Source organism: Oryzias latipes, chromosome 7, assembly GCF_053564925.1.
Source record: "Oryzias latipes strain Hd-rR chromosome 7, Olatipes_Hd-rR_3.1".
Lineage (NCBI taxonomy): Eukaryota > Metazoa > Chordata > Actinopteri > Beloniformes > Adrianichthyidae > Oryzias > Oryzias latipes.
This window is the reverse complement of record NC_136243.1, coordinates 30,701,871-30,727,525: the sequence shown is the minus strand read 5'-3', so window position 1 is coordinate 30,727,525 and position 25,655 is coordinate 30,701,871. Positions and strand designations below refer to the sequence as shown.

The window sequence follows — 25,655 nt, the reverse complement described above, 5'->3', positions numbered from 1 at the left end:
GGAGCTGGAAATAAACCACTTTCTATGGGAGATGTCAAACTGACTCGGTCCAGTTCACATTTACAGATAATGGTTTTTACCCAACTGCACAAAATTTTCATTGAAATTTTAATTCTGCACCTGCTGGAACACTGGATGTTTTAAAATTCATTCTATTGTGGTCATGAGATGTTTTTTAGGTATATTTATTAATATTCATGCAGGTTTTAACTAATTTTATCTCTCTTATTAATTGATTTTTTTTTATTAACTGATGCACAACTGTGTCAGCTGTATGTTAATTTGTTGTAATTTCTTAGATTTTGGTGAATGAATGATGGACCCTTTATTTTTTGTCCTTTTTTTTCATGGTCAATTTTTTTTATGATGCTCTTTTTAAATTTTACTGTACTAGTGATAATGGTAAATGGCCTATATTTAAAAAATGCTTGTTTTTAACTTCTTTTAAGGCCCAAGGTGCTTTGAAGTCACAGTCCCGTTCATTCACACACTGATGGCGGCTCCACTGCCGCACATTGGCACCAACCTATAACCATAAGCAGCGATGTGGGGTTAAGTGTCTTGCTTGAGGACACTTCCGCAGATGGGCGTTCAAGGCGGGAACGGAACTGCGATCCTGCAACCAGAGGTTGCTCGGTCTGCCTTAGCTGCACGGCCGCTGATACTGACGTATAATGTATTGATCTATCATGAAAAAATTGGTCACATCTAACCAAAATTGGGTTTTTATATCCTCTTCTTAACAGATTAACGCCTTCCTCTCCTTTGTGGCACCGATGGTCGTCATTTCTGTGCTGAATGGAATTATCGCCAATCAACTGGTGCGGATGTTTCGTGAGGCAGAGCAGGACAACCGCATCTGCATCACGGGGGGGAACGCCACCATGCTGAGCTTCACAGTGGAATCCAACCGTGCCCAGTCGCTTCGCCATGGAGTTCTTGTTCTACGTAAGTAAAAAGAAACGGAATAAATGAACTCTTTATGGGGATTTTGTTTCAGCAGCTGACACACCTCTACCTCCCATCACCAACCTTACAGCTTTTCCATAAATATTACTTTGCAGTTTAATGTGTTTTACATTTAATTTCTGTTGTACTGAATCTTCACTTATTATCAGGAAAAGCAAAGTGTTGGATGCTGCTTTTTTATATTTATAGCAATAGTCACAACTAAGCAGTTTCTGCCATCAAAGCTGAAAAAGTATGACAGCTTGTGAAGCAGAAGTCTAAGAAAAAACTGCTCCTGGATACTTTTAGAAGTAACAGTACTTTTCCTTAGGCATCAGGTTTTATGTTCTTCCAATCTGGACAGGAAAGCAAAATTACTTACAAAGAATTCCATACAGAGCTCAGTTTTAACACCTCAGGGAAATAAAACAGTTGGTGAATTAGAAACATCTACAGCGCCTGAGGCTGTGGATGTTGGGGAGGTCCTTGTTTGGATTTCTGCTCCCATTAAAGTCAGTTGATTTGTTGTTTTAGATCACCTAAGGTTGCCATCACCTGCTGTTTCTTATGTTGGGTGTTTGGAGTCTTCTACCACAAATGCCATAGTGAAGATTTCAGTAATCTTCCTTGTATGGTCACTGGGAAACTTCATTCTGTTGAATTGTCAATCACTTCTTAACCTAACATAGACGTCTTTGGGGTTGTCCTTTAATCACAAAGTAACTTTCATGGTCAGAATTTCTTGGAGCAACAAACAAAAAGTTCTGGTGTACGGACTTTGACAACCTCAATCCTTTTGCAGATGATGGGCTTCTGTTTGTATAATGAAGTCACAACCTTAATGTGGAGAACACTTGAAGGATGTGGACTGGTACCTCTGAATCAGAGATAAGGGGTTTTGCTCTCCAGAGAAAGACCTGAGCACAGAGGACAGGGTCTTAAATGACTGATTAACTAATGTTCTTCTCCTCATTTGTGGTTACAAAGGAAAAGGAAAAAAATCCTGAATCATAAGCTTTTCCACTGTAGCTGGCAATTTCCTTAGATGGCAAGGAACAAAGTCATGTGTATCAGTTGCAGCCAACTGAGGAGGTGTGGGCCTCTGGACAGGGTGTCTCCTATGGCCTCTAAAAGGGGACAAGGTCCCGCTGATACTTGAGAGATGAAAACTTCGACTTTTGTGGGAAACCTTATAGGTGGCATTGGAGTGTTTGATCAATATTTAAACTGTCTCTACACAGAGAGCCAGAAAATGTATAAACAGAAGATAACAAATGGAAGAAGTTCATTTACTCTCCAGTTCCTCAACTGGAAAACAAGAGGGCAAAAAAGGACATCATAGCATTACTACACATGGGAACTGGACTGAGATAGTGTGACATCACCCATAGAAAATGATCTTCTTCCAGCTCCAACAAAATAAAGTCAATTCAGTCGCAATTTTTTTGCGATAAGGATGCTGTTATGTTTGAGCCGTTGACACTAGCCGTGGTTACATGCGCAAAATATCTTGATCGGATCAATGGTCGGATTAAAATTCAACTGTGTACATGGGCCCAGAAAAACTTTTTACGATTAGAACAAACGTTCACATGGTCACACTTTCGGTCGGAGTAAATCATTTGGGCATGCTCAGTAGTGTTGAAAATACCGGAAGTGGAAACAAAGTGAGCTGCCATAGACATTTATGCAGCAGCTCGGTAATATACTAGATGATCTTCTAAATGTGCTTTTATTAATGTTATAAATATTATGAAGCGTCTGTTGGCTCATCATTTTATTTTTAACCCGTGTGGTCAGTGCTTTTTTTGTGGAAGAATGGAGCTGGAAGAAGCAGGATTAGGAGTAGGATAACACGCGCTAACAACATTTAGCCTTTGATGAACATAAAATCCATGTGAGAAATGCTGCAATCTGCATCTTGGCTGCACGTAAATGTGGGGAATGTGGGAATAACATCAGCCTTTATTTTGTGGGGACACGACTGGAAACAAAAATCCACGTGATTATTTGAACGGTTTCTAAGGACTGAGCTGCATTTCTGCTTTGAAAAGCTCACACATCACTCCAGAGTGCGAGTTTGAGACCCCTGATTTAGATAAAATGAGCACAAAAACTCTGCAAAAAGAAGAACCTTAACATGAATAAACTTTGAATAAAACCTTTTTTGGAGAAGAAGAGCCTTTTGCAGTGATTAACAGAATAGAAATGCATAAACCACTTATTTTCCGTTCCCTATTTGATTGAATTTGAAGTCAGAATGGATGGAAAAGCTGCTGCTGGATGGATCCAAGTTTGTAAAATGTCTAATTTAAAGCAGTTTAGGTTGGAGCAGCTCTGTTACCAAATGAATAATGTTGTGCTCGGCTGAGCAGCTCCATCATGTCAGGCAGTTTGGATGAGGGGGGAGGACTCCTGTCCCCCCACTGATAGTTAAGACAGGCTCTTATCAGCTGTGGATTCTTCATTCATCCACTGAGTGGATTCAATGTTTTTGGTGAGCTCAATAAAGCTTTTGATCTCTCAGCCTGTGAATAAACTAAACTTTTTCTAAATGATCCACTTTGCTGTCAAATTTCCTGATAAGAAATGAGCTAAAATATGTTTTTTATAAAACAGTAATTAGATGTAAAAATACATCCTCAGCCTCTATGAGGTTAAAATGGCATTAACAAAAAAAGCCTGTTCCTCACACATGGGTGCTGTTAGCACGATACATGCAGTCCTAGCCCCCCCCCATAATCACCTGTCTGTGTGCTGCTCTTTCATTATCTGGCTGCTGAGCTTCAGCTTTCGTTGTTTACTGCAAGGTTGCTGATTGAAGCCGTTAAAAGTGGATTCTTGAAAGAGATTTCAGGGAATCGATTGTTTAAAAGACTTCCAGTTTTCCATGACTAACCTTTAAGCAGGTCAATCAAAAGGAGATTCAAAGGACATTCTGGACCTTTCAGAACCAGAACACAGGCTGCAGAACAAGAACACCGGCACTCACCATTTCCGCTCAAAGGAGTTTCGTCTTTACGCCCTTACTTAGAAAAATCTTCTTTTACCTTTTATGTCTTTAAACTTTGTTTATCCTTCATAATTATGAATCCATCCCACTGTCTTTTTGCGAGATTCATTATCTATTTTGTGGCTTTCCATGACCATTCCACGTATGTTTAACGGACTTTTCACGCATGTAACACGATGTATAACTTTTTTATTGCATATATGGCGCACATATAATGTTCAAATTGTGCCATTGACGCACTCATCTATAATGAGTTGCATATAAACAGCACAATTATCACGCGTTCTTTGTGTGGTTTATTTGTACATCTTCCTTGATTTTAATGTGCCTCATGCGTATGTGTACAAATATCTGGGAATAGTGATTGATGATGCACTCTCATTCAAGCCCCACATTGAGAATCATGTTAGGAAACTAAAATTGAAACCGTTTTTTTTATTTGGAAACAAGTGTTGTTTTTCATTTGGGATTAAAAAGAGACTTGTCACCGTAACTTTTATATTCACTTTAGATTATGGAAACCTTTTATATATGAATGCAACAGCTCAATGTTTGAGTAAGATTGATTCTGTGTATCACGCCGCTTTAAGGTTTGTAACAAACTGTAAGGCCTCGACTCATCATTGTGAACTGTACTCTCGAGTGGGATGGTCTTCTCTGTCCACCAGGAGGTTCACACACTGGTGCATTTATTTATGTTGTTATGTTATGTTATGTTATGTTATGTTATGTTATGTTTATTTATATTCACAAGTCTCTTCTTGGAGTTTTAGCTTCCTACATTTGCAGCTTAATCAAGCTGAGGACTGTGGAATAATACGGACTGCGTTCCAATGACCATCTGTTGCTTGCTGTTCCATTTGCCCGTACAGAACTGGGAAAAAAGGCTTTTGTCTTTTCTGCCCCCTCCACATGGAACACTCTACAAAAAAGCTGGAATTTAAAAGAACTCATTCCTCTGAATATTTTTAAATCCAGGCAGAGATTGGAAGAGAAAGTCACTTTTGACTGTACCTGTTTTACATAAGCTCTGATTTTTATTTATTTATTTTATGTTTTTAATGTTAACATTTCATTGTAAATTTAATTTATTGTTTTTTCCTAGCCAGGACTCCCTTGGAAAAAAGATTCTTAATGTCACTGGGACAAGTCCTGGGTAAATAAAGGTTAAATAAAATAAAATATGTGATACATCTGGGGAAAAAATAAAATAAAAACCACAACTTTTATCACTTTTTCCATGTATATTCACGTATGACTTTGAATTTTTTGAATTTTTATCCATGCAATATGCAGCAAATGTAGGTAGTGGCTGCGTGACACGGCCTTTGTTCTGTTAAACTTCTTTAAATGGCAGCTAAAAGCATCTTTTTTTTTCATTTAAAGTCATCTTATTGTATTTTTGTTTTGCATGATAAGTCTTTTCTGCTGCACCACCACCATGAAGACCTTTGCACCATCTTCCGCTGAAATTATGACAAGAGGAAGCGCTTGGTGACCCGGTCCTGAGACAGAACAACACACAGACTCTCCAAGATAAACAAAGCATGCTTAGAAACAAGCAATTAAAAACAATACTGACAAAGCTAAAGCAATACAATGACTATTCAGTTAATGAAAAGCTGTAAAAGACTCAGGAAGTAGGAAAACACTAGAGGCAGAGAGGAAGACAAAGTGAAAAAGTAATACCAGAAAGACAACTAAGACATGGGCCATAATAAGAACCAGACTAAAAAGCAAATAAACAGAAGAAGCAGATAATGAAATGCAATATACAGCAAAAATAAGAAGATAACATTTAATTACACCAGTGAAGACAAATGTAGTGGACAGGACCGATGGTGAATAGAGGATAATAATATTTCAATAAAAGACAGAAGATGAAAGTAAGTTTTTAAAATGTCAACAGTCTGCTCCATGCTGTTAAAAAGGCCTTGAACCACCATAATTAACGGATGCTTCACTTTAGTGCGACTTCTCACCTTGAGGGAATAATGAGAAGCTTACTTCGGTAGTCTCTGATAAAAGCCTGTCTGACAATGATTCAACTTATTCTGTGAAATGCGTGACAAAAAACACACCATTAGCACATTCATTAACATTTTAATCAGCAGATAAAAGGGTCTTCAGATCTGTTTAAGGCAAACCGCAAGGGTTCGGCACTCAAATGGCTGTTTTCTCTGCTTTTTCAATGCTAATTGTGGGGAGTTTTTAGCCAACCAACATATTTAAGGACATTGTTTTTAGCTTTTGTTTTTCTGAATATCCAATCAGAGATGGGTTTCATTGTTCATAAGTAAACCAAAGTTTAAAGTCATCGTAGTGAACCGACAAGAAGCCGTTTCTTAAAAAGATGGATGATTATGATTAACAGGGTTTTGACTATAGGCTACCGCAAAATAGACAGGATTGCACTCAAAAGTAGCACATTAGAGGTTACATGATTTATTAACGACTCAACAGCTTGTCATTTACTAGGACACAGTTTCTGCAGCAGCAGGAGTCCATTGCGAAAAAAAATTGCCTCTGAGTTGTGGGCGGGACCATTGGTGCGGAGTAAGTCCGCTTAGAGTCAGCTTACAGCCCCCCTCCCCAGCAGCTCACTCGTGTTTGTCAACAGGAAATTCATATGTTCGCTACTTTCTTACCAAAGAAACGTTGACAACCCTCACAGAAAAAAGTAAGGATAGACATAAATAAGAAAAATATTAGATTTTTATTTTTAATTTTAGAAAATTAAATTCATTTTATTTTATGTATGTATTTTCTAAGCTATAATAAGCCTTACCTGAGTGCACATCACTGGTACACAGGTAGTGTTTTGATCAAATTCCCCTTTTGGGGTCCCGACTCCCTGCATAGCTGATGAGGCAGATATCAGCTTGACATTTTCATTCTTGATATATTTTGTAGATATTTTGGTACGAGTTGCTCCAAGCTGCTGCTAATTATGCTGCTGAAGGCTGAAGCATTTCCTCCGCCTGCTTTTTCTCATTCATGGATGTCCGCCATTGTTGTTGCGTGTCTTATAAGAGATTTTGTAGTGGTTTTGTTTGTGTGTTCGTCTCCGTCGTGCCCTCTGTAATCGGTAACGACAGAGCTCCCCGCCCCCACTGAATCCAATTCTGGTGGGGGTCTACCTGTTGTGGGAGTCACTGTTCTCTGTATTTCAGTTAAGGCCTGCAGGAGTGCTGACCAGCGGTGATCCCTTAATGCTGAGTGCCAAATGCAGTGAGGCCCATTTTTAGATTTTGGTGGGGAATCAAATTGGCAGTTTGTCAATGCTTTAAAGTTTGGCTATTTAGACGAGAATGGGGGCCAAGAATTATGTCCTGGATTGCAAAGAGCATTTTGTTTCTGCAATCTTCTTGATTACGCTGCCTTTAAGTGACAATTTTCCCCCCACCTTGTACTCAAAACTCACAAAAATGTACACAGTAAAATACATTTTGGGCATAGTGGATGAGTCCCCCCCCCCACACACACACACACACAAAAAAACAAAAACAACAAACCAATAAAAAAACGAATGGTGCCATAATCCAAAAAAAAAAAAAAAAAAAAAAATATATATATATATATATATATATATATATATATATATATATATATATATATATATATATATATATATATATATATATATATCAAAAAGGGTAGGGTGGGGTATAGTGCCTGAAGCAGCCACTCAGCCAGTGAGAGCAAGCTAAGAGTGAGTAATGGGGGGCGAGGGCTGGGGAACATGCGGGCCATACAATGCTGCTTAGCAGTGACGTGCAGTCAGGAGAGGCAGGTGAGGCTGAGGCGCTGTTTTTTCTTTTCAAAAATCGCTGAATTTCCGCATTTGCCGTTCAGACACTAAGAAGTGAGGTGCGATGAGGCACCAGCCCGCTGAGCCTCACCTTGGATTGCACAATACCTATGCAGTGAGACGGTACTGCTGTCTCTCTGTATGTCGGTTCAATCACTTGTACTGTAAGAGCTGAGTTTACATAATTTAGCAGATGAATATGATGTACAGTGTTTGTTTTTATAAATAACTGTATGTGAGGGACGTGTTTCTTGTGCTGAGCGCTAAACGCCGGCAAAAAAGCCGCTGGGTGAGGCCAGACATTCTCGTGCGTCATGTTAGGGGGCGCCGGTGAGCCCTAAGATTATGACGCTAAAAAATACTAGAATAAGTGATAGCAAGCGGCAAGTCATTTTCTTCAGAAGGAGCGGCGTGTGGACTTTATTTACAAGTAAAGGTAAGATGATAATAACGTTTGTGCTTTTTTCTATGCTGCAATTTGTATATGAAAAAAAACACGTTGAAATAATATTTTAAACAAAACACGTTAACTGTTGTCAATTAAATGGTGAATAAGTTACTCAGTATGGTTCATATGTTTGTAAATCTGACTGATGACGTCAGAGCCTCACCAGCCATTAACCTCACCGCACGTCACTGCTGCTTAGAGCTTTAGTTTCAGTCCTGGACCGCTCTCTGGACTCCATTGAGGAGGTGGGTGAGAAGAGGATGTTAGCCAAGCTGACATCAATCATGGACAACCCCTCTCACCCACTGCATCAGTCTGTTTCAGACCTCAGCAGCTCCTTCAGTGGCAGACTGCTGCACCCACGATGCAAAAAGGAACGCAACCGCAGGTCCTTCATCCCAGCTGCCATCAGGCTGTTCAACCTCAGCCTAAGCAAATAATTTTAGTTTTAGTTTTTGTTTTTTATTCCACTGTACAAAAAATGTATATACAGATGACTCTATATTCCTGCACATCTCTTTCCCTGTTTATTATTTCAGAACACTGTTATTTTTGTATATATTCTTTCAAAAATGTGTATTTGTACTGTCTGTACATACTTGTGCCAAACTCCATGCTACTGTGATAAGGAAATTTCCCATTTGTGGGATTAATAAACAAATCTAATCTAATAAATTCACCACAAAGTGATTAAAAAATAGAATTTCTTTTCATATGGCTGATCATTTATATTTAAAAAAAGGAATAAATCCTGTTAACCAGCCCAACAAAGAAGATAGATCAATTATTTGTTTTTTTTCTCTTCACCCAAAGAGTTCCACCTCACGTCCATAGGTTTCCAGCATCCCTTCCCCAAATAGTCAAAAATTCTGCAGTGTATGAACTAAATCTGGAGCACAAGGAAGCTCAAACGTTCACCAACCGTGAGAGTGTTTGTATGGACTGACATGTCTGTACGGAGATGTCTGCCATTCAAACTCAAACCAAGAGGTTTAGGCTGCGCTGAATACTAAACATGACCTTCAGCTGCAGCGCAGGCAGGCTCTGCCTCAGTCTGATACCTAAGTGTTGGTTTGCTTTAAGTGCCTGCCGTCTCAGAGGATCTACTGAGGGTTAAAACCGCATGTCTCTGCAGGTGGGACCTGCTGTTGCTGCAAGAAAAGGAACAAGAAAGAAAGAGGGGGGACTGATGTTTTGGCTCAACACCAAATGGTCAAAGTTACAATGCGACTGTCACTTGTAGTTGGGTTGTCATGGTTTCTCAAAAGAGTTTTCTTTTAGAGTGACAACCAAATAACTGGTTGGCACCACGATGGTGCAAAAAAACAACCGTAAGAGCAGAGAGCTAAAGACAGACCTGCCATCCTGGCCTTGTCCTGAGACTCTACATGGCCCCTCTGCTGACTTCAGAGGGAACGAGGTGGTTAATGCATTCAGTTGTCATGCTGCTCAGACCTCTCCCAGTGCTTTCACCTCTGAGTGTGTTTGTGTTTAACCATTTTCCCATTTTCCCCTATGATGGTCTTTGATATTTGAACTTGGTAGACACAGCAACCAAGTGGATTTTTAAAAGTAAATGTTGCCTGGCTGCCTGGATTTAAAATGGACAATGAATGCACTAAAATGGAAGGATTTCCTCTCCTTTTGGTCACAGATACCACCAATCACTCAGATCAACAAAATGCATAGTTTTACCTCTAAAAAAGGTGCTAATTCTGCAACCTTGGGACTCCAGAGAACTGTTATCCAAACATGGAGAAAACTTAGGGGCTACTGTGTTTAAATCTCATGCGTATCTACACAACTTTTTACCATCATTTTATGTACAAAGCGCATGGCCATTGAACGCACATTGGTAATTAAATCAGGTTTACTTTAAACAATCAGGGACTCGCATTTGGTTGGGACGTATAGATTTGATTTGTCTAGTGACCGAAAACACAGCAACAAGTCTGATTAAATCTGGGTTTGTTTTTCAAAAGGGATAAAATAAGACTACTCTCCTGACATGATGGTAATACATACAATGAACAAAACCATTTCTATTTTGTTCCCAAATTGTGTGATGTGCGCTCTTCAAGCCTCTTCAAACTATAGGTGGTGGACATGCGCTAGTAAACAATAGAAAAAGAAGAAGAAGCCCTTTCCTGCTTGTCCACTGTGGACACCATAGGCTAATTTTTTTTTTTGTTTAAGAAATGTTTGTTGCTTTAAGATGCAGCCCCTCCTTCTACAACCCTCCACGGTCCCATGCATCCCAAAAACCCACAACACCCGTACGAGTCAACCCCCTGTGCGAATGCATGCAATGAAAGCTTAACAAAACCAAAGTGTTTGTCAAATACAATCAAAATATATTTGATTGAATGTCTGATGGTCTCTGTCTGTTTTAGGTGTGGTGGTCATAGCCTTTGTGGTCTGCTGGCTGCCCTATCACGCTCGCCGCCTCATGTTTTGTTACGTCTCCGATTGGTCAAAGTGAGTAAGCCTTTTCTCTGTTTTTATTATGAATGAAACCTCCGGCTGTTTGTTTGCTTAATCTATGCAGTAAGTGCTTAATTAACACACACACACACACACCTACACACACACACACACACACACGTGAATACAGCTGCAGAGTTTGCTAGACCCTTAATTGGGACTCGCCCTTATGGAGCGACTGACTGCAAACAGCAGGGTGAATGCATCTTCACGAGATGGATTTGATTGCATTCGTTTGTCTTTGTCAATCTCTCTGTCTCCTACTTTATCTCTTTTTTATTCTATTTTTAGCTCCACAACGCCACAAAATAGTGCATTCTAATTTAATCCTGGGCTCTTTCAGGAAATTACATCTAATGCACTGAAAATCACTCCTGTGATTTCTAATGCAAACAGCCCATACATAGACACACAGCCCTTACGTACACACAGATGCTCAATCCTATTGCTTTTGTGCCTCCGGCTCCAATATGACAACGGGGACAAAAAAGCTGGTTTGCATCATGAAAAAAAAATTCTCGACATGTCTGTTTTGGGCAGAATGAATGAAATATTAAATTATCAAGAAAACCTTTTTATACAAGCAAAGACAGCTCCTTCATTTCTCTTCTGATGGCAGATTTAAATTGGCAGAAAAAATAACTTATTCTTGCTGTTTGAAGTCTGCGGTTAGGTTGTGGTAAAAAAAAAAAAAAAAAAAAGATGATGCCACAGGGATCATAACATTTAAGCTGCAACATTGAAATTCTCTGTTTAGACTCAACTGTACACAACCCAAAAATAGGAAAAGCCTGTAGTGTGACTGAAAAACTTTCCAATTATATTGCATTTTTATGTTAAAATAATCTCTAGTTTCAAAATTTTTTCCAATATTTTAAGTGCAACAACGTTGTATAAAACACTTTTCTGTTGCCTATTTTTTTTAGACAGTTTTCAATTAAATGTGAACGACTACAGTCACATTTGACAAAATGCAAAGTTTTTCACCAAATCAAGCAGGTGACCATGCTGGAAAAATCTCCAGCAAAACATCTCAAAGTAGTTCAGATCAGATGTATAAAAACAGTTTTGGTCACAGAAGCCAGCACAGTGCGTGTGCCTCAGGATTCTAAAACATTTAAATTGTTTTTTCAGTTGCATCTTTGGCTTGAAAAAAAAAACTGTGGAAATGTGTTCTTTGTCCTTTCATTCTGATGCAGACTTGACTGTAGACTGTCATTTTTCAACACGTGTTTGGTTTGAAATACACGATGCTTCATGTCATTCTGGACCTTATTGCTTTCTTCAGCATTTTGGTTAATGATTAGTAATTTAGTTCATTTTAGCTTAACGACAAGATTCAACAAGCAGGACTGAATAAAAAGGACTTTGGGCTCCTAAAAGTGCTGTTAGGAACTGATGGGGAGGGACCCAGCATGCAGAAGAGGGAAGCCAAAACTTTCTATAAAATAACTAAATGTATGACAAAACCATGAAACAGAGGGAGAAGCAAAAGGGAGAACAAAGCAGATGAGCCAAAAAAGCAGACACTTAAATACATGGAGTGTGATTAACTTAACTGAAGGCAGCTGTGGATTATCAGCTTCCAGAGGGGTATTCCAGAAAGCAGGTTATGCTAGCTCCCACGGTAAGTTTGAGGCTAAAGAAGTGTACAACCTCAGCTAGCAACTCATGCTCTGAACATAACCTGGTCGGGAGCAGGTTTAATGGAAGGCTAGTTTTTTTTCAGAGACGTGAAGCAGCATGGTGTGTCCATTTGAAGATGATTTAGTGGATGAAGAAGCTCAGATAATACTTTTTCCACCATGAGAGGGTGATAAGACCACGTTTGGATGTTGGAAAGATAAACTTTTTTACTTTGATCTAACTTAATTATTAGCTTTAGTTAAGATAAATAAAATCTTTTTAGTTAAGTCATCTTAAACATAACACGTAGTTATCAGACATTTATTTTACTTTCATTAAAATTAATTCAATTAAGTAGGTGTAACTTTGGTGCTGCTGTTAGATCGGCACCGCAAGGAATTGTGGGATACCATTTCCTTTGCCTGACTGGACGGATTTGGGTTTTTGACCAAATGTGTTTAGCTGTTTAGCTGTTTTACTGTGTTTTGCTCAGTTATTTGTACTGTTATATTTAATTATTTCAAGATTCAAGATTCAAAGGGTTTATTGTCATATGCACAGTAAGAAACGGGTTTCCCTGCACAATGAAATTCTTTCTTTGCTGTCTGCTCCGAATGCCAAAAAGTATAGAGGAAACTGAAAATTCACACATGGCATACGCACAAAAACACAAAATGTCGAATGTCAAATTCTAAAAGTGCAAAACTGCACCATGAGTGAGAGGGAGGGAGAGGATGATGAGTTTATATAGCACCACTACTGTGATGTGCTGTGAAGATAAATTCAGAGATGTGGTATATTGTTGCATGATTAAAATCTGTTTTGTTTCATTCATTTTATTGTTTTAAAAATGAGTATTTCTGCAGGCTCAAATTTAAACATATGAGAGTTCAAGAATTACAATAGATTAAGATGGAAATCTTTAATTGAATTGGAGTAATATGACATTTAGTTCGATAAATATGTAAATATTGAGTTGGGTAGACGTAAGAAATTAGGTTGAATAAATTGAATTGATACCAATTGAATTAATTTAAGTTGGATAAATTTATATATATATATATATATATATATATATATATATATATATATATATATATATATATATATATGCGTCACAATGAAAATAGAAATGAGATAGAAAATCATGTGTTTACTTTGTCCGTTCTTTTTCTCCAAGCAGAAACTCTTTATTTTGATGATGCAGCAGAATTACTTTTTCGATGGACGTATAATCTTCATACGCTGTCATTTAAATCTCAGACTCCGTCTCACTGAAGCATAGCGCTCTCTTTTTTTCCCCCACTCGTTTCCATGGTGACTCCAGAAACGGAAATCGGCGATCCATTGAGAATGTCTTTATGTACTTGTCGTGCACGTGCATTAAGCCAGGGTTACCAAGTAGAGCGTAATTACACTAACTAGTTTTCGGTCTTTTGGAACCGACATAACCAGAGTTAGCAAGTTCATGCGGATTTCAGCCAGAGTTCAGGGTTAAAGTCAGGGTAGTTTGCTTTCTGGAATACCCCCCTGAAGTTGCTGTGACTGATCAGGGGAAAACACAAAACCTGCAGACTGAACCTGAATAGAACCAAGAAGACAGAGCCGACAACATAAACTACTGTTTACCAAAATAGTGTCAGCATTTGGTCTTGGTTCTTCAGTTGATTTAATTCTTCAGTGCCTTTTTGATGCACTAAAATCTCAGTTTAGTTTAAGCATAAACACAATAAAAAATGTGCATTTGGATTCTTATAGTTTTTTTCTTTTCTTATTTTTTTAACATGTCCTGCAATGTGACCTTATCTTGCAAATGATGAAGCTCCGCTTTTACAATTTTACACATTTTTCAGCGTAGAGTGCTTACGTGGTTGACATTTTATTTGCTGCTATTTTAGCAATAACAGCAATAACTTTCAGCAGAAATAACACATATCTGACAGTTAGCAGGACTTGCTGGTGTTCTTCTTGGAGCTTCTATTTATTTCATGGACAAAGCTTGTTGTTTGGTCATTTTAAGACTTTGTGTCGTGCATAAAAGCAAACCAAACCAAATGAAGGAGTCAGAGTCATTAGTATCCCTCCTGCCAGTCATACCAAGCGCACAGGACTGTCTTAAGTCTTAGTCACAACTGCCCCTTTGGGTAGATACGGGGTAGCAAGAATGGGCAAACTTGTATGGGTCACGCAGGTGGCCCACACAAAATATCAAGGCTGTGCCTATATCCAGCCTGTAGACCACTTTGTGAGCCTTTAGAGTAAAATTTGAACATTTTTTTAACAGGCATGCTGCGGGTGACAGGTTGTAATAATAATAATAATAAAAGTAATGGATTGGATTTTTCTGCGGTTTTCCAGACCCTCAAAGCACTTAAGTGTTTCGATAATTCATTCACTCCTCATTCATACTTGGTGGCGGTAAGCTACTGTTGTAGCCACAGCTGCCCTGGGGCAGACTGACAGAGGCGTGGCTGCCAGTACGAGCCTATGGCCCCTCCGGCCATCACCAGGACATTCATACGCATTCACAGACTAGTGGAGACATACTGGAGGCAAGGAGGGGAAGTGTCTTGCCCAAGGACACAACGACAGTTGGCAGGGGGGAGCAGAACATTCAACACACAAGGGTAAAGGAAGGGAAAGATAGATAAGGTTCAGGCGTATTCCTGTTTTTGAGGCCCCAAAATCATGTGGACCGCACAGGGAGTCTGTGAGTGCTCTTGATTTAATAAGTGTACTTCCACTCCTAGAGGGTTCCTTGTGTGTAGCCTCATTGTTAGAAATAAGGAAATTAGACAATCAGAGCGTAGTTTGTGTGGACATCCTATGGGCACTGACGTATCACCTGCACACCCCAAATGTGGAGTAACCCTGCACTGTAATGGAGTAATAACTAATAAGTACTAAGTGTTTGCGACTTACATTATCCTTACAAATACTTCACAATACACTTACAACGCGCACAATAATGTACGTACAATTTTAATGATGTCCCTTAAGGCAGCTGCAGAAGCCTGAAGGGAACTGCAAGACAAGCCTGCCCCCCCCCCCCCCCCCCCTTAAGATACGGCAGCTCCTGTTTTCATTCATTGTATTTAAGTGGTTGTTTATAAGATTTTGTTTTTTTCTGCATTTTGGTTTTCCCAAAGCCACTTTTCCTGACATCAGCATAAAGGCTGCAGTGTGTCTGCTCTAATGCCTTCATGCTCTTTTCACAGTCACTGGACTCCATTAGGAGGAAGAGTCCATTTAGCTCCCCTTTGGTGCCATGCATCAGCTTTGATTCAGCTTGTTTGTTTTGCTGAAGCAAATCTTCGATTATCATTGACAGGTTGTTCCACCGAGAGATAACATGTGTCACGAAGGGAAAAACAGTCTGCGTTAAAAAAAAAAACAAAAAAAAAAACACTGACAACCATTTTCAAAGAGACATTAGGAAATCCATTAGGCACTGCATAGTTAAGGCTTGTAATTTAACAAAATGTAATGTTTTTACCAATGAACCAGAGAAGTCAATTTTGCAGCAACATATTTACAGGCTGTTCTCCCTTAATATTGGTCAGCTTCCGCTCTTCTGCTTCTAAAGGCTTAAACACATCCTCTAAGACATGCAGCTGATGCTCAGATTAAGTCTCTTAATACCACTTGGAATGTTGTTCAGAGCTGCTTTGCCATCAAAGTTTTTTTTAAATCTTCACTTACAGGAAAAATCGTATATACAAACCAGAGTTAAAAGGGGAATTAGACAACCTCCATATTCCCAATGGCCTTTCTTTTAAAATTTTCTATTAAGTTTGTCTGCCAATTTTGACAATGTAACAAATTTCAGTGCAGTATACTATGTCCAGCCTGGCCACATTATCTCTGTAGACCAGTATGTTTGCAGATGACATTGTGTTCTGTAGTGAGAGCAGAAAGCAGGTGGAGGACCATCTAGAGAAGTGGAGGTTTCTGGAAAGGAGAGGAATGAAGGTCACCAGCAGTTGGAGTATCTATGTGTAAAGTGGAGGAACTCTAGAGTAATGGCGTATACTTGTACAGCGGTTTTCTATTATCCTTAAAGCCCCAAAGCGCTTTACAGACACAGTCCCATTCACACACAGATGGCACCGCCGCTGTCAAACACTGGGACTAACCTTCCACAAGGACACTTGGCATATGTCCCACCTTGGGCGGGCAAGGTGGGAATCAAACCTGCAATCATCTGATTAGAGGTAGACCGCCCTACCGAACTTCTTCTTTTACTTCATCAAGTTCCAGTAGATCGATAACAGGAAGATAGTAAATAGAGACAAAGAGACACATAAATAAAAAAGTAACAACTAGAAAACACTCACAGTCCTTTCATCTAAACTGACTACAGTTTTTCCAACAGACGTGTTTTATAAACTGAGTTTTTTCATCTTTCGTGGAAATACAAAAAAAACTCCCGCACTTTAGATGAATATTTTACAGACGTGTCATGGTACGGATTCTCTGCCATGCTAGCGGACAGTCACATGACCCCTAGATTTTTTCTGAATCTTTCGTAAAACTTAATTTCATACTCATTGTATATATTTTAATCAAAATTTTCGATTATATTCAAAACAAAATCAGTTTTCAGAACTTTGTTTTGTAAACTGAACTTCAGTCCCATGTTTTTCCAACTATAAAAAACCCTTGATAGTCTAGCTTTTAATATTAGAATCTTCATGTCTGATGACAGTGGCACATATGGTTTGTAATTTACTACATGTATATGTATAAAGATTGTTAATCAGCGATCTGGAAACAGATCGCAAATATCCAACTGTTTAGATATTTGTTACAGCACTAATCATCAAAGTCTGATGCAAATTTACCTTGAAACTTCTTATCTCCCTGCTTCCAGATGATAGCTCTGTCTTGTCAGTACCTTATGTCTTTGTATTTTAGCAAGAGGTTAGCTTAGCTGTGATATTTTAATTACATGCATCAAGTGAGATGGAAAATTACAATGTTGTTTGCTTCTACTTTAAGCTGTAAAAAAAAGTGTCTGAAATCTACGCTTTATATGAAATCTCTGCAGGGTGTTTCTGTGATTTGTAGTGTTGAAGGTTAATCGCTCAGCTGCTCATCCTCATTCACAGACTGGTTTAATCACCTCTGTGTGACTTAAATATCACAGCCATGTGGGGAGCGACAAATCGAGGAGCTGTATTCCCTCGGACTGCACGGCGAAACTGAATTTGCTTAAACTGCATTGAGAAATATAACTGCAAGAAAAGTTATTATTGAGGAGCAAATAGTTTTTTGATACAAGCACACTGGAAGCAGCAGGGAACAGCTTCCATGTTGGCGTCATAAACAACACATGAGTCACACCCCCCCCCCTCCTCAGCATCCGCAGTATTATAGGGCAGCAGTCTTCATTTTCAGCTGTAATGGGCTGTTATTTTGAAATTGTGCTTGTGTGCAATTTTAAAAGCCTACATTCTCTGCAGTTGTCTTGTCAACAATCAACTTGAAGGTTTAGAAAATGAGATTTTTCTTCAAACTTCATTTTGCTTTGCTTCAGTGGGCCTGCTGACATGAGTTTGGCTACATAAAGTCTTACTTTATGTTTCCATGGATTTATGCCCACAATATTGTCCATTTATCAATTGATAGACATATCTGATTTACTGAAAGTGAAAATGAGGCGGGACGTGAGACTCATCTTTGAGAGAGTTACAATTTTTGTTTTCTTCCGGAGTCATAAAACTTATTTAGACTTTTTTACCCATTTACTCAGAAATGTTTTGACTCAATTTGAAACCCGACCTCACTTTCAAGATGTGAGTCCTAAAATTTCACTCAAAAAATAAGAAAGTTAAGACCTGGTTTATTCCAGTAATTATTATTCTAATTAGAGATGTTAACTCTGAAGAGAATGATTCAGAGGACTGGGAAACTACAGCAGAGATTATCAGGGAAACAGGTAGGAAGGTGCTAGGTGTGTCATCTGGAAAGAGGAAAGATGGTAAAGACACTTGGTGGTGGAATGAGGAAGTACAGGAATGCGCCCAGAGGAAGAGGTTGGGTAAAAGGAAGTGGGATGTAGAAAGGACTGAGGAAGGTAGACAGGAGTACAAGGAAGCGCAGCGTAGAGTGAAAAGAGAGGTGGCAAAGGCCAAACAGAAGGCTTACGATGAGCTATATGACAGGTTAGACACAAAGGAAGGAGAAAAGGACTTGTTCAGGCTAGCCAGACAGAGAGACAGAGATGGGAAGGACGTGCAACAGATAAGGGTGATTAAGGACAGAGATGGAAAGGTGCTAACAACCCAGGAGAGTGTACAGAAAAGATGGAAGGAGTATTTTGAGGAGCTGATGAACGTGGAAAATGACAGGGAAAGAAGGGAGGAAGATGTGGTTGTTGTGGAGCAGGAAGTAGCAGAGATTGGAAAGGAGGAGGTTAGGAAGGCTCTGAAAAGGATGAAGAGCGGAAAGGCCGTTGGTCCTGATGACGTACCTGTGGAGGTATGGAAGTGCTTAGGAGAGACAGCAGTGGAATTTCTAACGAGGTTGTTCAATAGGATTTTAGAGAGTGAGAAGATGCCTGAGGAATGGAGGAGAAGCGTTCTGGTTCCGATCTTTAAGAACAAGGGTGACACGCAGAACTGCAGCAACTATAGAGGAATAAAGTTGATGAGCCACACAATGAAGCTGTGGGAAAGAGTAGTGGAAGCCAGGCTTAGGAAGAAGGTGGAGATTTGTGAGCAGCAGTATGGTTTCATGCCCCGTAAGAGCACCACTGATGCCATTTTTGCTTTGAGAATGTTGATGGAAAAGTACAGAGAAGGTCAGAAGGAGCTGCATTGTGTGTTCGTAGATTTAGAGAAGGCGTATGACAGGGTGCCGAGGGAGGAGCTGTGGTACTGTATGAGGTCGTCTGGAGTGGCAGACAAGTATGTCAGAGTAGTTCAGGACATGTATGAGAGAAGTATGACGGTGGTGAGATGTGCTGTAGGTCAGACAGAGGAGTTCAAGGTGGAGGTGGGACTACACCAAGGATCAGCTTTGAGTCCCTTTTTGTTTGCTATGCTGATGGACAGGCTGACAGACGAGGTAAGACAGGAATCTCCCTGGACAATGATGTTTGCGGATGACATTGTAATTTGCAGTGAGAGTAGAGAGCAGGTGGAGGAACAGCTAGAGAGGTGGAGGTTTGCTCTGGAAAGAAGAGGCATGAAGGTCAGTCGTAGTAAGACAGAATACATGTGTCTGAACGAGAGGGATCAAGGTAGAAGCGTTAGGTTACAGGGGGCTGAGGTGAAGAAGGTGCAGGAGTTTAAGTACTTGGGGTCAACAGTTCAGTGTGATGGGGAGTGTGGAAAAGAGGTGAAGAGGCGAGTGCAGGCAGGTTGGAGCGGGTGGAGGAAAGTGTCAGGAGTGTTGTGTGACAGAAGAGTGTCAGCAAGACTCAAAGGAAAGGTGTACAAGACAGTGGTGAGACCAGCTCTGCTCTATGGGTTAGAGATGGTAGCAGTGAGACAGAGACAAGAGGCTGAGATGGAGGTAGCGGAGATGAAGATGTTGAGGTTCTCCTTAGGAGTGACCAGGTTAGACAGGATAAGGAACGAGTACATCAGAGGGACGGCTCATGTTGCCTGTGTTAGCGACAAAGTCAGAGAAGCCAGACTGAGATGGTTTGGACATGTTCAGAGGAGGGATAGTGGATATATTGATAGAAGGATGTTGGAGATGGAGCTGCCTGGCAGGAGGGCAAGAGGACGGCCAAAGAGGAGATATATGGATGTCTTAACAGAGGACATGAAGTTGGCTAATGTTAGGGTAGAAGATGTTCATGATAGAGTGAGGTGGAAAAGGATGATTCGCTGTGGCGACCCCTGATGGGAAAAGCCGAAAGAGAAAGAAGAACTCTGAAGAGAATGATTCCTCAGCCCATGAGCCAAATGGTTTAAAAATGTTTGCAGCTCTACTTCACAGATACAGTATAAAGGCTGATTTCCACTGGTTCATCTGCGGTTCATCTAGGTTGCGTTGACAAAAAAATAAAATAAAATAAATAGTTCATTATTCACTAGGAATGTTTACATGGCCTCTGCTACATCTGCGTCTCACGTCCATCCCTCACCACCACAAAACATCTTTTTGCTGGAGTTTTATTTCCAATTGTTTGACGAGTCAAGGTCGCGGCAAAAAGATAGAGACAGGAAACAGGTCTGGGTTTCAAAAAACAAACTTATTTTGTACTTAAAAATAAAATGTTGTCAAATTACAATTTTGTTTATGGTGACATGCCCACACAATAACGTACATTAACACAGAAATTATACCTGCTTCTCTTTGGGACAAATTTAATTTTTACAGAAACATGCATTCTTACAAGGACTGAGAGGAAGAAGAGGGCATGGGGCCTGATTGCTTTGGAAATTTAGGATGATCGAAGAGAGCGGGGCGAGCTACCTGACATGGTGGTGGCAGGACAAACCAGTCCGGGGATGTACCGGAGACGCAACGGAGATAATGTAAACTAGTTGACGATCGTGAGACGGACTCCCCACGCAACGCAACGAAGATGCATCAGATGCACCTCAGATGGACCATGCAATCAGGGGTAACTGTGGGCTTCTACACAATCTCAGGGCTTTATTAATATACATTTTAACATTTTCACCTGACAGTAATAACTAAAAAATAAAAAATACAGCAACTTGGTGCTTATTGCTTTATGATTCTACACTCCGCCCTTCTATAAGTCCCAGAAATTGACTTGTACTAATGGTACTTAAAGAATTCAAAGCCTTTGCTGAATATTCTGAATCATAAGTGCTTTAGTCACAAGTTTAGTTTGGAAATTTTGTTCAAAAGCAACAGATGAGAGTCCAAACGCAGCTAAACCTGCTCCCTGTGGGCCTGAGTCCCAGATAAACAATGTTTTTTTCATTCTGGTATGTAAAAACAGAAAAAATAATCAACATTTTCAAAGATTTTCAAATGACAGCCTGATAAAAAAAAAAAAAATCAAAAGATGACTAAGAGAAGAAAATATTGTGTGTCACATCACTGCTTTTTTACTTTCATTGGGGAACATGGAGGTGTGAGGAAAAAAGGCAGTTTGAACACATTTTTGTTTAATTACGGCTGAAGCAACTGTGGTTGGCTTTAAAGAGACAGAGAAGCACCAATTACTCAAGAGGCAGAGCACGGAATCTCATCAGGCCTGAGGTGTAATAGAGTAAACCACTTTTCTCATGCCAGAGATGCTCTTTACATTTACCCTTTTTCAAGTCCAAGTCTTGAGCATTTGAGATTATCTGAAGGTCAAGTCTCAGATCCCTAAAATGTGGACCTGCAATCATATTTAGGGTGGCTTTGGCATTAGAATAGCCCAGTGGACTCTGTCTGGATCTGTCTTTTGCGTGATTAGGCTTAGTTTCACACATGGAGCTCTCAGAAGTAAAGCAAAGACAGATGTGGACCAAACAGTCCTAAAGTTCTAAATGCTGCTCACGTGAAAACGATATTCTCCAACCAAGAATGGTATAAAAGCAAGAAAATAAGCTGTAACCACTTTAGAGTACATTCATAATTGGACCCTCCGTAGTCCAGCAGATCAGGGTTCACTTACTTGTTTGGTCTTCATTGGGGTTCGATTGAACTTTCTGATCCACCAAAAGGGTTTCATCTGTAGTTCACATGCTGCCGGTTTTTGTTGGAGGGTCATAGACAGGAGCGGCAACATCTCAAGAGGAGCGCAGGTGATTCCCTTGAGCCCCTTTAAGGAATGTCAAGAAATGGAACATTTAATTGGCATGCTGTAGTAAGTGTATCTGATAGTATTTGTAAGGCTAACGTTCTCATTCCTAAATGTCAGACCACCCTAAAGGATTGTGCATTCATCATGTGAACAGTACCAACAGGCTCCTGGTGCACAGGATTTGGAGGAGTTTATAAAATGAAACATAAGTATGGATATAGTCTGTTTAAGATGGACTCAATCGATGAAGGCTCACAGATGAACAATAATTCATAATGAAACTACATTTGACACTGCGGGACTGAATGAAATGCTTGACATGTGATGGTTTGTTTGCATAAGTATGCATGGGAATTGTAGTTTTATTGTGTACTTGTGGACATGACTGTATGTGAACATTTTGGAGCAAACAGGTATGATGGTAAAATTTCCGTGTGTGTGTGGACAGGCCCAGCCCGTGTTGACTAACACTTTCACCTGACAGTAATGATTATAGAAACTTCCACAACTTGGTGCTTATTGCTTTATGATTTTACCCCCCCCCCCCCCCCCCCCCGCCCTTCTATATTCATCCTCCTATTTCTTTGACCCCCTTTCCCTCTCCTTCTTTTATGCCCTTAACCCCCCTCCTCTCTCTTCTTCCCTCTTCTTCTTTTCCGTCCAGTCCAACAAAAAACGGTTACAGATGTCATCAATATAAAAATAAATAAAGTTTAGCCTGAATTACAAAAGGGGTTTACTCAACTATACACCTTATGAGTCAGAAGATTCATACCCTCCCTATTGTAACAGTAAAATATGTCCAACAGCTGGACAGGACAAGTTAAAAAACAAGAAGAACCCTAGAGAGTTTCATAATCACCATTTGATTGGCAAAAGTTAAAATGTGTTGTTTAAAATTACATTTCTACATTTTATGTCTACAAACTGTAACAAAACAAAAAATCACCAAAACTATTATTATTGACTTACTTTTCCTTAAAAGTGAAGTCCATGCGCCGCGCTTTCTGAAGAAACGCATGGAGAACCCGTTTGTAGGATTGTTCCTTTTCTTTCTTCAGTTTTAAAAGTCTCTCTGTCTCCATGGAAATCACTGCCAGAGATGTGTCTAAATAAGTTCCTGTGTTTAGACACTAATCCTCCATTTAGAAAATTACGCTAAACAATATTAAAGAATAACTGAACGGCTGCACTTGACTTGCTACCACTAATTCTATTATTCTTTAGGTGCGCTGTCACATTCTCTGGGGTCACTAGTGCCCTCTGCCTTGAGGCACGTGTACTGTGTCAAATCGTAATTCCACTTCATACGTGCAACAAAGTAATTTTAAACCTGTTTCATCAAATGTATTAAGATGAGAAATATTACATCAAATAAAAAAAATATATTTTCCAGCTTAGTTTGTTTTGTTGAGTCAAAAAGTTTTAAACTTTTTTTTCATGCAGTGGTCGGTGAGAAAAGCCCCCGGTTAAATCTAAGGCTGAAATCCCCTTTGAAGTCTTTGCTTTTGCATCTGCATGTGCTTGATTTTTCTCATATTCTGCTTGTAGATGTTTTTCCTTGCCCTCTTTTCTTTGATCCATTTAATGTCATTTTCTAATGTCTCTCTGCTGCACGGCTCCATCTTTCATCATCCCTTTTCTTGAGTTTAGAGTCAGATAGTTAAATGTTTTTGACCCCCGCATGCACTGTGGACCGCATCCAGTAAAACCTGATCAATATTTTCAGCTGCTGCTGAGCTGCTGGTATGGTGATCCATGCACGTGCCATTTCCATCAAGCTGAGGATTAGAATTGTACAAGCCCAGAAGTCAGTCTAATTCCTGCAAATGAAACATTTCTTCCTTCCATCCTCTTGCAGGGGCTTTGACAGCATTAATAAAGCCCCAGGCTGGTAGCAAGCCACAGTTCACCCTTAAATATATGTTATTGGAAGAGGTTCTTAGTTAAAATGAGTAGTAATAGTTTTACTAGATTAGTTTCAAGTGGGATGAAGATGATATCTCACTGCAAGAAACTGATTTCCTCTGTTTTTTTTTTCTACTTGAAATTCTCTGTGAGCTGTGTGCAGGTTTTTTATTTTGGCCAAAGAATAACACGGGCTGGCAGCTGTGTGTGCAGCATCACACTCTTGCTGCTTGCTCATACAAGATGAAGAGGGTAGAGTTTACAACAGAGTTTATTTAACATCTCGAGGCTCCTTACCTTCTATGGTAGCTTTTAAAGTCGCAACCCGGCATGCAAAAATGTGTTTTCTCAAACCTTGCTGTAAAGATAAAAAAAAAGTACAACATGTTCAATTATTTCTCTTGCAAACATAGCAGAAAGGTTCATTTTTATTCCAAATCCTTCATGCCCTGCATACAGACCATGAGTGCATCTTTCAGCTACACCTGCAGGGCAGTCTCTTCAATCCCCTTTGTTCCCCATATTGATGCTCGGTTTTCATTGCAGCAGATCGTGTCGACCATGACTAAATGCATTTTTATTAACGAGCTGTACAGGTGTGTCTCATAAAGTGGCCAGTGAGAGTGTGTGCTTATTTTCTAATTTATGTTTAAAAAAAAACATATGTTAACATTTGCACCTCACTGTGCTTGGGAGGCAGTAGGACCCTCACTGGGTGATGTTTATTGCTTGCTATAAACATTGACCCAGTATCATTGTTTATCCCCCTCTGGGAATCGAACCCTGGAGTCCTGTGTTGTGGCCTCTCACCTTACCAACTGAGCTACCCAGCTGCTAATCTATTGTGTCAAAAAGTTGATCTGAATCAGAAATGTATAACAAAACTCCTGAAAATGCTTCTTATATTTAAATTTTTGGGGCGAGATGGCTATAAGCCTCTAACTTGCCACTATCAAATATATGAATATGTGGCAATTTTTTATGAGCAAAAAGAGCCCCGTTATCCAATGAAGATGAAACTCAGCGGATGAAAGCTTGTGACCTCATGTCCACATCAAAAAACTTTATCTTACATGGACACTTCTAGCATAATTACTGGTTATATGTGATTTTTTTTTGATTGGTACATGAAAAAAACTATACTGTTGCTAAACACCCATAATGTAATCTTTAAGAAGGTCAACATTTCGAGTTGGAACTTGATTTCCGCACAAGATACTTAAAGTGTTTCACCTTTTAACAAGTTACTTTAATATTACAGTTGGGTCATAGTTGAGGGAGAAGGCACAGATTTAATTAAACAGTTTTTACATGGTTCAAATATCCACAAATGGTCAGAGTTTAGAACTTGGTCTTTGGAGAAAAATGTCTCCACATATCCATAAAAGTGTGTTTAGATTTTTCTAGTGTTTTACTGCACGCTCTCTCAATTAATATTATCCTGGCTCTGTTTTTATGGGGAACAAACTCTAAAAGCGTCTAAAGCCATTTACACATTTTCGTTCAAGTTTGGAGACCGGTTAAACAAACTGCAACAAACGGTCTGCAGCTTCAGTAGATTTAAGAAAAAAAAACAACCTTCTTTGACTAAAACGAAACAGAGACAGCACAGAGAGTTGTTACTGTGAGGCTTTAATATTTGTTCAAAGCTTTGAAGTGCGACTGAAGTTTAGTGCAGAGAGTAAACCGT

The 25,655-nt window shown here is 39.5% G+C and overlaps 1 protein-coding gene and 1 long non-coding RNA gene across 2 annotated transcripts in view; one reads left to right on the top strand and one right to left on the bottom strand.

The window, feature by feature from the left end:
• The window catches only part of ntsr1 (neurotensin receptor 1 (high affinity)), a 65,671-nt gene that overhangs the window by 35,844 nt on the left and 4,172 nt on the right, over positions 1-25,655 (top strand). Inside the window, exons 2-3 of the mRNA XM_023956402.2 lie at positions 747-948; positions 10,614-10,698. Coding sequence (XP_023812170.1) covers positions 747-948; positions 10,614-10,698 — 287 coding nt within the window. The remainder of the gene's footprint in view (positions 1-746; positions 949-10,613; positions 10,699-25,655) is intronic.
• LOC111947645 (uncharacterized) lies at positions 805-24,574 on the bottom strand. Its single transcript, XR_013657229.1, has 4 exons — positions 24,427-24,574; positions 24,263-24,323; positions 21,929-22,075; positions 805-944 (listed from the first exon to the last, which is right to left on the bottom strand). It is a non-coding gene; the product is annotated as an uncharacterized LOC111947645 (long non-coding RNA).